This window comes from Silene latifolia, chromosome Y, assembly GCF_048544455.1.
Source record: "Silene latifolia isolate original U9 population chromosome Y, ASM4854445v1, whole genome shotgun sequence".
In the NCBI taxonomy this organism is placed as follows: Eukaryota; Viridiplantae; Streptophyta; class Magnoliopsida; order Caryophyllales; family Caryophyllaceae; genus Silene; species Silene latifolia.
Window position 1 is genome coordinate 234457878 of NC_133538.1, and position 13865 is coordinate 234471742.

The 13865-nt window shown below is 43.0% G+C and overlaps 1 protein-coding gene across 1 annotated transcript; it reads right to left on the reverse strand.

Annotated features, from left to right (window-relative positions):
• Positions 1 to 12901, reverse strand: LOC141630267 (uncharacterized). The gene is made up of 5 exons (XM_074443113.1): positions 12607 to 12901; positions 7644 to 7780; positions 1239 to 1388; positions 1076 to 1181; positions 1 to 896 (listed from the first exon to the last, which is right to left on the reverse strand). The coding sequence occupies exons 1-5, from the start codon at positions 12899 to 12901 to the stop codon at positions 1 to 3; spliced, it is 1584 nt and encodes a 527-aa protein (XP_074299214.1).
• Between the last annotated feature and the right edge of the window lie 964 nt (positions 12902 to 13865).

Genomic DNA, 13865 nt, shown 5'->3' on the forward strand with positions numbered 1-13865 from the left:
CTATTGCATCAGCTCCATATCACCAGGATGGTCCACCAAATCCTTCTGAATTTTTTCCAAGAGAGCAGCAGTAAGAGTTGTACAATTCTCAATATCAGAGAAGCAATCTTTATTAAGAGCTTTTAGTCCAGGCTTCAGTGCTTTCAATTTTTTAACAATAGAGAACATTTTAGTCCCCTGATATACCTGGCACCAGATTTTCTTCACACAAGGAATGAACAACTCAGACTTCCCCCACATGTTGAAGTACTTAAAGCTTTTCCTTCCACCCATGTCAGCTTTCTTGTTAACAATTGTGCAAGGGCAGTGGTCAAACACACCTTCAGGGTGGAAATGAGCTAAATAGTCACCATATTCCAACATCCACTCATTATTACCCATCACTCTATCTAGCCTACTGTAAACTCTATCCACAGGGTTCTGCTTATTAGTCCATGTGAACATAGCCCCAATAGCCTGCAAATCTTCAACACAGCACAGAGATACACATTCCTGAAAATGCTGCATTTCAGCTTCAGAAGTAGAACCTCCAAGCCTCTCCACTGGACTCAACACAGTGTTAAAATCCCCAGCCCAGAGCCAAGGTTCAGTACAAGTCAATGCAGTATGCTTCAGGAAAGTCCAAAGTTCAACTCTCTCATGTAAATCATTGTGAGCATAAATCATAGTAAGCAAAAAAGACTTATCATCAGTCCTAGAAGTCACTCTCATGTGGATATATTGGGCATTATAATCTAGGACATTAACTATGAAGAGCTCAGGTTTCCACAAAACCCAAATACGACCTCCCTTGTGCCAACTGCTATTAGTAGTTATGCTCCAGCCTTCACAAAGAGAGGTGCTCTTATTCAAAAGATTCCTAGGCTTTATTTTTGTTTCCAATAGACCAAATAACCCTACACCATTATTATGCATAAACCATTTAACTAACTTTTGTTTATTAAGATCATTCAAACCTCTCACATTCCAAAAACCCAGATTATGCATGGGATGATTGAGAGGGGGGGTCTTTACCACTCTTCATCACCCCCCCTAGGAGTAGTGCCATTCAAAGCATCTAAGAAAGACAAAGGACCTTTCCTACCAGAAGCTATTATCTCAGTAAAACCACCCTGCTTGTTAAGTTTCATGATATGCATAGCAGGGGTAGTAAAACTAGGTCTGACCAGAGGAGGGAACCCCTAAAGGGAAAACACAATTGAACGTTTAGCCCTAGAGGGATCCATCTGTTTTTGCACTGGCCTCCATGTTTGTTTATTTTGTTTCTCAGGAGGGGGATTTGGTTTCCTTTTTGGTTGAGCCTTAGGCTTAGCCTTTCTACACTGTTGTTTGTCATGACCAAATCTTTTACACCCCTCACAAGAAACTGGTCTCCATTCATAAGTCACCTGAACAACCACAACATTCCCAGTTTCATTAAGGAACTGAATTTTGTCTGGTAAATGTTGATCCATCTTCAATTCAACCAGGACACGCGCATAACTAAGTCTCTTTTTTTCAGTAGTAGCAATGTCCTTTGATACGTGCCTAATGTATAGTCTTTTTGGCCTATTTCAGCACGTATTTCTATGCATTTCTATACTGTTTTTATAGTATTTTGCCCCGAATTGGCTACTTTGGTGTATTTGGTCCTTTTTGTAGGAATGATCGCGGAAGTAGCGGAACCATACTCCTTTTCGTCCTTTTTGCATGCATTTAGAGGAGACGGGATTGTCCCAGAGTAAGACATTGCACTTGGAAGTGTCGTTGCACGCATTACGAGGCGTTTGGGTGGAGACGTGAGCTGAATTGAAGATACAAGTGCTTGATCGAGCTGTTTGGTGGTCGATCGAGTGGTTCCTAGGCTCCCTGAGGCTCGATCGAGCTATTCCTTACTCGATCGAGTAAGCTGCACATGACCTAGTCCTCGATCGAGTGACCTGCTGGTCGATCGAGGGACTTCTGCTGAGATGATGGTCGATCGAGTGGTCTAATCTACTCGATCGAGAGGTTTTCACAGGCGTGGGCTTTTAATTAGTCCATGTTTTACTTTTCCGCATAAACTCTTAAGTTGTTTGGCTATATAACCTATGTTTTACTAGGTTATTAATTATCTTTTTACCTATCTTTTTACTATCCTTCACAAAGAACATTGTTACGTTGCTTAAACCTTCGATTTGCTACTCTTGTTTCCTAATTTCTTCATTGGATTTCGTGTCTTTACGCCGGAATCGCTTAGATTGTAATCTCCTCTCTTCCCTTAATAATAATTAACCTTCTTGTTGCTTTTAATTCTTGTTTATGTTATCGTTCTTTCTTGCCCTAATTTCCGTTATTGAATTTTATTATTATTTCATTATGTCATCTGCTGGGAAATTATATGCTGTTAGTTTAACAATCGACATGAGTAGCTAAACTCCTTTCATGTTGGGATTAGGGAATCTGCGGTAGGAAAATGACGACGTAGTGAATGAATTGGACGAATTGATTCGGAGACTCATCACTATAGCAATTTAACTGTAATTCCCGACCTAGTTGAGTGCACGCTTCTATGTCACCCATTAAATCAAGCTACAATTAATCCTGGATCGAAAGATTGGACTAAATAGGGCTGCTATAAACAGTAGACTACCCTAATGAGGACGAAAGTTAAGTTAGTGGTATTTTAGGGTGGGAAGTGGACCGAAAGGACCTTCTAATATCCGTCTCGCATTAGTTAAATCCTGAGTCATTTACTGCTAAGTTGTTGAACTACCGTAGTGAACCGAATTCCCGACATGTCCCCCTCTTATTGATAGTTTTAATTCACTTTCCTGCTTTACTGCCCTCTGCTTTATTTCTCTTCCCTTCAACTACGTAGTTTAGAAACCAAAAATTCAATTCAACACCAATTGTTACCATAGGATTAGAAATAGATAGCTGTGTTGCATTACCTCCCTGTGGATTCGATACTCGACTGCCTCTGCTACATTTTTAGTTGAGACCGTTAGGTTTTATGTTTGACAGGTACGCGACAGACGTGTCAAATTTTGGCGCCGTTGCCGGGGAGGCAATTGTTCAATTTACTAGCAGTTTTATTTTTAATTCTTCTTTTAGTTTAAGGAACATCGTTCCTTAGACTATTCTTATATCTTGTCTGTAGTTTCTTCTTATGCGCAGGTCGCAAGGTGGTCCACTACTACCTTTTGATCCCGAGATTGAGAGATCTCTGCACGTAAAAAGGAGACTATTTCAAGAACAACAGGCAGAGGAAGAGCCTAGTTCTCGTGGTAGCTTTTACGAGAACGAGCTTTTCGAAGACAATCCACCGTCTTCTCCAGTTTCCAATTCATCAGTTGAATCTATCACTTTCCCAGATTTTCCCGAAATGGCTGAGGAAGCAACCATTTCTAGTCACTCCGAGCGCACGGCTGACAATCTCTATAAAGGGTTCGAATTACCGGGAGATGCTAGGAAGTTCGAGCCAAAGCCTGCATACATCAATATGGTCGAGAAAAATCAGTTCGGGAGCTGAATCAAGATGCAAATCGGCATATGGAGACCTTCATTGATTCTATCGCGCTCCATACCTCCTCCCGCCGGCGTGATGTACCGATCGATAAAAGAAACCATGTTCATCTTCTCACTCCGCGATGCTGCAAGGGAGTGGTACAGGGATTTAGACCGAGCTGCTCACGGCATAACAGATTGGAATTCGCTAGCATTGGCGTTTTATAAGAAGTACTTCTCTGCTTCGAGAACCATCGCCATTAGAGCTCAGATAACAAGTTTCAAACAAGGGCCTGACGAGAACTTCCACGAGGCATAGCTTCGTTTAAGAAACTAGTGCGGACCATACCGCATCATGGTTTCGAAAAATGGAGTTTGTGCAACCATTTTTACAATGGTTTATATGATGATCAGAGGGCCATTTTAGATGCTGCAGCCAATGGTCGATTTGCTGACAACTTGGGGGCGACCAAGGGATGGAAAATCATAGATGATTTAGCCACTCATAGGGCTGAATATGGGAATTCAAGGGGAAACCAAAGGAGAGCCGTTGAATCCTCTTCATAGAGTCGCATTAGAAGCCCTTACCGCAAGGTTTGACAAGTATGAACTAGGGGAGCTCTCAAGGAGGGATGTACCAGGTTAATGCTATGACAGACGGTCCTTTCGTCTGTACAAGGTGTAGGGTAGATGGACATGTCTCTGATTATTGTCCTAGTCCTTATGAGCAATGTGCTGCCTTTCAACATTACAGGCAAAACAACACTCATTACGAACCGAATATCCACCCCAATTTGAGGTGGAGTAACTAGAACGTACTCAACCCCACCGCCCCTCCAAATCAGCCGCAACAGCCCTATATTCCTCCACACCAGAAGCAACAAGGCTATCAGAAGCCTCCGTCTTTCAACCCTCCTAACCAAGGTGCTTCGTCATATAGTGGGGTGAGTGAGATAGGTGAGTTAAAGTCCATGATGCAGTCCATTGCAAAGCAATTACAACAGAAGGACACGGCATTCAAGGCACTTGAGACTCAAGTTGCCCAACTGGCTGAAAATCAATCTTCAAGGAAGCCCGGTCATTTACCGACTCAAAATGACAAGAACCCAAATGAGACGGTACATCTGATAGAGTTGAGAAGCGGTCTTTCTTATGAGGGACCGAAGTACAAAATCGACCCGAGGAAGGCATGTCGATGATGAACAGTGTTCATAAGAGAAAAGGACTCACGACAAATGAGTTACTCGATCGACTGAAGTCTGATGCTCGATCGAGTGGAAATGGTGAAGAATCTGCTCGATCGAGTAGAGTTCCTGCTCGATCGAGTGAAGCATAAGATGAGGTTGGTCGATCGAGTGGTAAGTTTGCTCGATCGACTGACGCTGATGAAGAAACTGCTCGATCGAGCGAGCACATTGCTCGATCGAGTGATATTGCTGACGGGAAGCTTATTCGAGAGCCTGCTAGTGCTCGTTTAAGCGAGGAATTACCAGAAAGGCCTCGTTCGAGAGGTAAGAAGCGTCTAAAGGATACCGAACTTGCTCCGGAAGACACTTTGGAAGCGAGAAACAAGGGGCTCGAAATACCAATTACGGTTCCCTTCCCGAGGCGGCTGCAGAATACCAAAGTTAATCAACAGTTTGGCAAATTTGTTGAACTTTTGAAGAGTTTGGAAGTTTCCGTGCCGTTCACTGAATTGCTGACCAAGGTACCCTCTTATTTAAAATTTATGAAAGAAATTTTAGCACGTAAGAGGACTCTTAATGATAATGAGACCGTAGCTTTGACGTAGGTGGGGTCAGCCCTATCTCAAAATAAGCTACCGCCAAAGCAATCAGACCCGGGTAGTTTTTCGATCCCTTGTCACATCGGTATGCAATTGATTGATAATGCGCTATGCGATTTAGGCGCTAGCGTAAGTGTTTTACCCTTGTCTCTAGCTAAGAGACTTGGTGTGACAAAGCTGAGTTGAGCCAACATGACTGTCCAGATGGCCGACCGTAGTTTATCACGGCCACTAGGTGTAGCAGAAGACGTACCTGTTCAGATCGGGAAGTTCTTTATTCCCGTTGATTTTGTCGTCTTAGATATCCCCGAAGATGTGCACACCCCTATCATTTTAGGGAGACCATTTTTGCCCACTGCCCGTGCAGTAATAGACGTCGGGGGGAAGACTTTGACCTTTCAGGTAGGGGACGAGAGCCGACTTTCCATCGGTCCAAGTTCGGAGGGCTCCCATGCAAGCTCAACCTTGCAATGCCCTCTCTTCTGTTGACCCTATTATTGACACTCCAGATGAAAATTTGGAGAATATTGCTGTTATTGCTAACCCTCCGCCTCATACTGAGAGCAAAAAGGAGGAAAATTCGTCTGTTTTCCTTACTGCAGGTACAGATGAAGGCAAGAAAGGAGTTGTCAAGGGACAGGTTGCAACCATTATCAATCACACTGGAGCCAAGGATGCCAAAGAAGATGACAGAGGGGCGAGAACGAAGACAGTTCGAACCTACATAGATTGGAACTATGTTCCTCCTCCTCTTGCAAACAGTAATTCAAGCTCATGGAAATCAAAGAGGACGGTCAGCATCGCTGAAGTGACGTCCTCCAGTCAGAAGCCCACCAAGGGGCTACTGAAAGCTGATGGGAATTAAACGGGGAAATGCCCCGTGTAACAAATTGTAATAGATATTTGTTTGAATTTCTTTTGAATTTCTTTATTACGTTTTTAATTAGGACAATTAGTTTAGACAATTCTTTAGCTTAGACTAAGACTATAGACCGTTTTGCTGCGTATTTGGTATTTTGGGATGTGTTTGGATGTATTCTATGCAGGTTTGGGGAAATGTCACGCATTTCGAGGAAGTAAAGACGGAAATCAAGGAGCCTACAAGAGGAAGTCCTCGATCGAGTACTTATTGTACTCGATCGAGTGGAAGTTGGTTCGATCGAGCTGTCTGGTTACTCGATCGAGAAAGGCCAAAGAGGAACAGGTCGATCGAGGGGATGTCTACTCGATCGAGCAAAGGGGACAGCAAAAGTCCTCGATCGAGTGATTAAAACCACTCGATCGAGTGAAATGAACAGTGGACGGGAGTTTTCTTTCTTAAAACTCTTATTTTCCTAATTCTACTTCATTTCACTTCTAATTTCCGTCTAACTCCCCCTTAATGTGCGATTGACTTCTCCCCAAATCCCCAATTTTCTTGCCCATTTTACCAAATCCGTCACCTACAATCCCTTCATAGCTAATTAATCTTCAATAGCCCCTTATTTTCCCCCTCTTTTGTGCTCGTTTTTGCGGTTTTTAAAGGGAATTAGGGTTCGCGGGTTTTTCAATTGAAAATCCGCCTTTGTTGCTTGTTATTTGAAGTTTAATTGCTTATTGTAGGATAATCATCATCAAGTAAGTTTTCTTTCACACTCTTTGCAATTTCTCTTCATTTATTTCGAATTTCATGAGGTGAATTTGAATTAGGGTTCGAAAATCCATGTCTAGTCGATTTTGTTTCGATTTAATTGTGTTTATATGCCCTTAATTAGCTTGTTGATGATCTTATCCCAATCCCTCGCTGTTTCTGCTTGTTAATTCGAATTTTGCACGAGATTTCCGCGATTAGGGCCTGTAAGTCGACATATGTCGACTGTCAGACGGTTTTTCTGTTGCTTTGCTTGCTTAACTTCAGTTCTTTCTCACTTATCATTGTTGTTAACTGCTGTTACCGTCCCCTATCGCCATTACTCGATGTTAATTCTTTGGGAAATCTCGTCGTGAGTAGAAATCTTCGATCGCTAGGAGTCTTACATGCCCCCATATGTGGTTTTCATCTTTGTGTTAGCCCCTCTATCAGTCATTGTATTATCATATCACCACCACTCACATGCTGCTTTTCGATTTTTTCTGAGGAATTATTGGGTTTTGCTTGCTGGTAGTCGAATATTTTTCGACTAATAGGGCCATTATTCGCTGTCACATGCTGGTTAACGCTTTGTTTTAACCACGGTTAGCAGCATCTTCCCTTATCATGCCCTTTTACATTTGCAGGATGGATGCTAGTTCTTTGCCTTCTACTAGTACGTCCTCCAGCCCGTCCGCGAGCGAGTCAGTGGTCCCTGCTGTCACCACTACTACGCCCGGTTACCACCGTAGTTCCAGCCTTGTCTCCGCCTCTACAGACCTTTGTCCATCTTTGGAACGAGGATTCATCCTCATTTTCCGTCTCCGGCATGGCACCACCGAGGCCACATCGGCGAGCTAGCCGATTAGCCATCACCTCCAGCCCATCAGGGGCTACGGCTACAACTACAGCTACAGCTACAGGAGAGGGCAACGTCACACCTTTACAGCGGATGCCCACGGTACGTTTTACTTCCGCGGCTCACCGGACTCGGTTAGCCGCTTTACTTCGTTGCCCCCTCTCCTCCACCCGTTTCCTTGCACGGACCGACCTAGAGACCTTAGGAATTTATGAGGAGGTCTGTAGTTTGTTGAACGGGACGGGTATGTCGGGTCCCGATCACCATGCGAAGCTACTATTCGTACCCCTACGTACGAGTTCTTTAGCTCCTACTCCTTTGACACCGACTCTTATGATGCTGACCACTCCAGCTCTTGCATTCACTTTCGACTCCGCAACGAGTCACACCACTGGACTTTGGCCAAGTTTGGGCAGGTTTTAGGCCTAGTTAGTGACGGTCCCACCGACCCACCTCGAGACCTCCTTCACCGCTTTGGGCCGCACTTTCTCACACCCCTTCCCTTCACGGAAGGGAGCTCACGTTCACTTACCCGCCCCCCGTTACTACTTGCGTCTGATAGGAGAGACCATCTTTGGGCGACCTGAGCCCAATAACGTGACCAACACTGAGCTAGCGATTCTCGCGAGGTACCTCAACATTGACTCCGGTACCCCGTTTGTTCTAAACATTGCCTATCTGGTAGCTCAGCATTGGAATGGAATTGGGACTCGGGTCAAGACCGCTGTTGTCTGTGGCAGGCTAGTGACTAGGATTGCCCGCCACCTTTACCCCACTAACCCTTCACTTATTGCACCCGATAGGGAGGCTTACCTTGACCTGGGAGCCATGACCGACTTCGCCTGGTTCCCAAAGGCGAAGGGGAACGCGAGGACGTGGAAGATCTGTGGTTCCACGTCTGTTACCTTGCCGTGCTCTACCCTTCCGCCACTTTTACCGCTCCCTACTGCTGCTGAGGGAGCGAGGCCACCTACACCCACCTACCACCTTACACTTACCCCTCCTTCTTCTTCTAGGAAGAGGAAGCGGGAGGCCGGAGCATCTTCTAGCTCTCAGACTCCGGCTCAGACCCAGACCCAGTCTCAGACTCAGACTGGACCCACACAGACTCCCACACCTCCACCTTCACTCACTCCACCTCCTTCTGATCCGGCCTTTCCGGCCAATTTTGTCTGCCCTCCTGTCTTAGAGGCGCCCAAGGTCATGGACCAAGGGCGTCGTGATGTCGTGCTTTCGGATATGTGCAGGTACATTACTGAGATGAGATGGGATATGGCTTTGGCTGTATTCCAGCTCTACGAGTTCCATATCCGAGCCCGGCGACCGATTCCAGAGGGGTGGCCGCATCCCTCCTTCTACCGATACCCGGCGGACGGGTACCCTCCACTACCTTCGACTCGGAGGAGGAGCCGGAGGAGACAAAAGTAGCACGAGAGGTGCGGTTCGGGCGAGAAGCGGCGGCACAAATGAGCCGCCGAGAGAGGAGGAGAGTGACCCTCCGTTCGTGCCCGGTCCGGAGGATCACCGGAGATGACGACCGAGTCTCCCCCTTGTTTGTTGCTTTGGTTTGGGGAGACCGTTTTGTTGAGTCGGAGTACACGGGAGACGGCGGTGCCCGACGACAGTAGTTATTGGTCTACTCACTTCCCCGCCATTTCGATCTGGTTTGGGGAAGTTCGCTTTTGTATGTACATTACTCTTTTTATTTCGTCTCCTTTATTTTCCTTTTATTGGTTGTATACTCCCATCCCCCATTTTTCTCTTTGGTGTATCTTTGGAGGACAACGAGGGCGTTGTCCGTTTTGGTTTGGGGAGGGTATTGCATCCTTTTGAGTCTGCATCTGCATTTGTTTTGCATTCACGTTTAATTTTTCAGTTTGCATTTGTTGTTTATTTTCATAAAAATCAAAAATCCAAAAACATTAGAAAATGTCAAAATTCAAAAAATTTCACGTTTATTTTTGCATTTAGGTTGAGTCGGAACGGTAGATTCCCGTGATGAAATTGCACTTTAACTTGTCAATTTACTTGAGCCTTGCACCTTATTGATAGTTTTTAGCTTTGTCATACGCATAATCTACGAATTTACTGTTCAAATAATAGTGATCTAGACTTGACCTATAAACTGGCAAACTACTTAAAAATTCTGAGTTTTAGAGCCATAACTGGTGACATTCATGACCAGTTCATTAGGAATTTTGAGAGTAGTACTCCTTGCATAGCATGTTTGTCTCATTTGCACATTTATGACATTCAATTTCTCGTCAAATGCACATATTCGGGTTTGTGGTTGGTGTCACATGCAGGGAGGGTCTTGCAAATTCCCCTTTCTTTACATCTTTCACCCATTTAGCTCCACTTTAGCCAAAACTTGCCTTTTTGACCCATTAGCTACATTCCAAACCAAATGCCTAGTCAAGCTAGTTAGTTTGTCCTCTTGTGGTATGTTTTCCATTGCAGTTTGGTCTGTCATTCTTGTCGGAGTTGGTGTCTGTATTAAGGAAGAAGGAAAGAAAAAAAAAGTATTGAAAAAAGAAGGAAAACGTGAAAGAAAAAAAAAGAAAATGAAAAAAAAAATGAAAAACAGAAAAAAGAGAGCTGGAACGAAAAGAAAAAGAAAGAAAAATTTTATTGTGAAAAAAGTTGTCCCCTCTTGTCAGAGTTGAGAAGATGTTCGAAGATGTACAATCGACAAGAGGGTTGGTTGTTTCATTAGTTGTTTCGACGATGTGTTTAAAAAGGGAACTTTGTGACCGTCTGACTCCTCCGTTCTATCCTATATTTTTGAGGAGATTGTGCTTTGAGTCTAGTGAGTTTTGTGCCAAGTGAAGGGCACTAGTACTTAGTTTTTCGATCGTTTGAGATCCGGATGGTTTATTATGGTCCTGTTAGGAACTAGCTTGACGCTTTTACCCCCACATTTCCATAACTTGTTTTGCCTTTTCTCACCTGAACCTCACTATTCCCATATTATTTGCAAACCCTCGGCTGTGACGGACATTATTGGTTGGAATGTGTGCATTAGTACTTGAATTGTCTTTCATTTTTGTTGCATGCATGCTATGTAGGTCGCAGTTAGGTGAGTGACTGTCTTTTCTTCTCTCTTTTACATATTACATTTGCCCTTTGCTTCATGAGAGAAGAGTGACCACGTGAGAGTCCAGTTTTGTTGGTCTTGCAAGGTCGATAGGTCGACTTTATTTATGAACGACTTATAATTCGTTTGCGTATTGATGCCTGGCTTTAATCGTGATTCTCGTTGCATTAAACTGGTTCAAGTAGACAAGTTAAGCTAGCTACGAGTTATCATTTCCGTTCCATTAGTTTAGTTTTGAGTTTACTCGAGGGCGAGTAAAGGTTTGGTTTGGGAGATTTGATACGTGCCTAATGTATAGTCTTTTTGGCCTATTTCAAAGACGTATTTCTATGCATTTCTATCTTTGTTTTTATAGTATTTTGCCCCGAATTGTCTACTTTGGTGTATTTGGTCCTTTTTGTAGGAATGATCGCGGAAGTAGCGGAACCATACTCCTTTTCGTCCTTTTTGCATGCATTTAGAGGAGACGGGATTGTCCCAGAGTAAGACATTGCACTTGGAAGTGTCGTTGCACGCATTACGAGGCGTTTGGGTGGAGACGTGAGCTGAATTGAAGATACAAGTGCTTGATCGAGCTGTTTGGTGGTCGATCGAGTGGTTCCTAGGCTCCCTGAGGCTCGATCGAGCTATTCCTTACTCGATCGAGTAAGCTGCACATGACCTAGTCCTCGATCGAGTGACCTGCTGGTCGATCGAGGGACTTCTGCTGAGATGATGGTCGATCGAGTGGTCTAATCTACTCGATCGAGAGGTTTTCACAGGCGTGGGCTTTTAATTAGTCCATGTTTTACTTTTCCGCATAAACTCTTAAGTTGTTTGGCTATATAACCTATGTTTTACTAGGTTATTAATTATCTTTTTTACCTATCTTTTTACTATCCTTCATAGTAGAACATTGTTACGTTGCTTAAACCTTCGACTGCTACTCTTGTTTCCGGAATTTCTTCATTGGATTTCGTGTCTTTACGCCGAAATCGCTTAGATTGTAATCTCCTCTCTTCCCTTAATAATAATTAACCTTCTTGTTGCTTTTAATTCTTGTTTATGTTATCGTTCTTTCTTGCCCTAATTTCCGTTATTGAATGTTATTATTATTTCATTATGTCATCTGCTGGGAAATTATATGCTGTTAGTTTAACAATCGACATGAGTAGCTAAACTCCTTTCATGTTGGGATTAGGGAATCTGCGGTAGGAAAATGACGACGTAGTGAATGAATTGGACGAATTGATTCGGAGACTCTGTTACTATAGCAATTTAACTGTAATTCCCGACCTAGTTGAGTGCACGCTTCTATGTCACCCATTAAACTGGCTACAATTAATCCTGGATCGAAAGATTGGACTAAATAGGCCTGCTATAAACAGTAGACTACCCTAATGAGGACGAAAGTTAAGTTAGTGGTATTTTAGGGTGGGAAGTGGACCGAAAGGACCTTCTAATATCCGTCTCGCATTAGTTAAATCCGAGTCATTTCTTCGCTAAGTTGTTGAACTACCGTAGTGAACCGAATTCCTGACATGTCCCCCTCTTATTGATAGTTTTAATTCACTTTCCTGCTTTACTGCCCTCTGCTTTATTTCTCTTCCCTTCAACTACGTAGTTTAGAAACCAAAAATTCAATTCAACACCAATTGTTACCATAGGATTAGAAATAGATAGCTGTGTTGCATTACCTCCCTGTAGATTCGATACTCGACTGCCTCTGCTACATTTTTAGTTGAGACCGTTAGGTTTTATTTTTGACAGGTACGCGACAGACGTGTCATCCTTTCTAACAAAGTTACCAACAAGCCCTGCAATAGGCATTAAACAGTCCCCCGAGAACTTCAGGGGTACTCCTGTAAACCGCACCCAAACAGGGACCACATCTATTTTCTCCTTCACAAGGTCTACATCCACACTCCAAGGCTTAATCACGATAGGCTTGTTATCAAAGAAATAATATCCAGCATTCATAAGAGAGGACATCCCAGTTGGCTTAGTAAACCTTACTAAGAAAACACCATTCTCCATGAAAGAGACTCTGTCTATACCAAATTCAGACCAAGCCTGATAAACATAATCCTCAACAACATCCATAGGAGGGTTAGTCCCTAAGATATAACAATAAACAGATTGGTTCCAAAATTCTACCTCAGATTAGATATCTTCCGGAGTGAACTTCAGAAGATCCAACTGCTCCTCCTCCTCAACAATTGTCTCCATAACAATGTTTTTGCCACCCTGACGAAGAAGCCATCCAGAGTCTGGTTTGTCAGGCACACCCTCATCAAGATTAAGAACAGGGATACCCACAATAGACCCCAAAGACACTGTCTTTTTCGCATCACCAGTTTGAGGCCCCTGTGTAGTCTCCTTAGCACTGACCGTCTGCGGAACTTTCTCAGCTGTCGCATTCATCGTCCCCTTATTTTTTTGATTTTTTGTGTTAGTATTAGAACGTGGGAGTTTAGACGATAAAGCTAGAGGTGAGAATTGATTATCAGTAAAGGTCATGATAGCCATGGTTGTTAGAGCTGCACAGAAAACAAGGGAAAAAGTTTCAGGTTTTTTTAGGGTTTCCTCTCTCTATCTCTTCCTTCATTTTTTGGCTTTAAATTGTTTATTACTTAATAACGGTTGGCTTGCTAGAAAATTTGACGTTATTATCATACTGATGGCGGTGATCAACTGGTCCCTAAAAGTCACACCTAAAGGATATGTTTGAGAGATGTGATTGTATGAAAATATAATCACATTGATGCCTGACTAAAAGGTTAGTCCAAGTATTTGACTAAACAGTTAGTCAATGTGTTGATGAGACGATTATTTAATTAAATTAAATAATATTAGCTGAGACGAATTAATTAATCACAATTCGTAAATTGAATATAATATGTTATATTTAATTAATGTATATAATGTTAGCTTGAACGAATTAAGATGTTAATTCGTAATTAAACGTAACCAGTTATATTTAATTAGCTAATTATAAATGTGCGATATTTATAGTTAAAGTATATATTATACGATATTGTCATAATAAATTATTACAGACCGACAT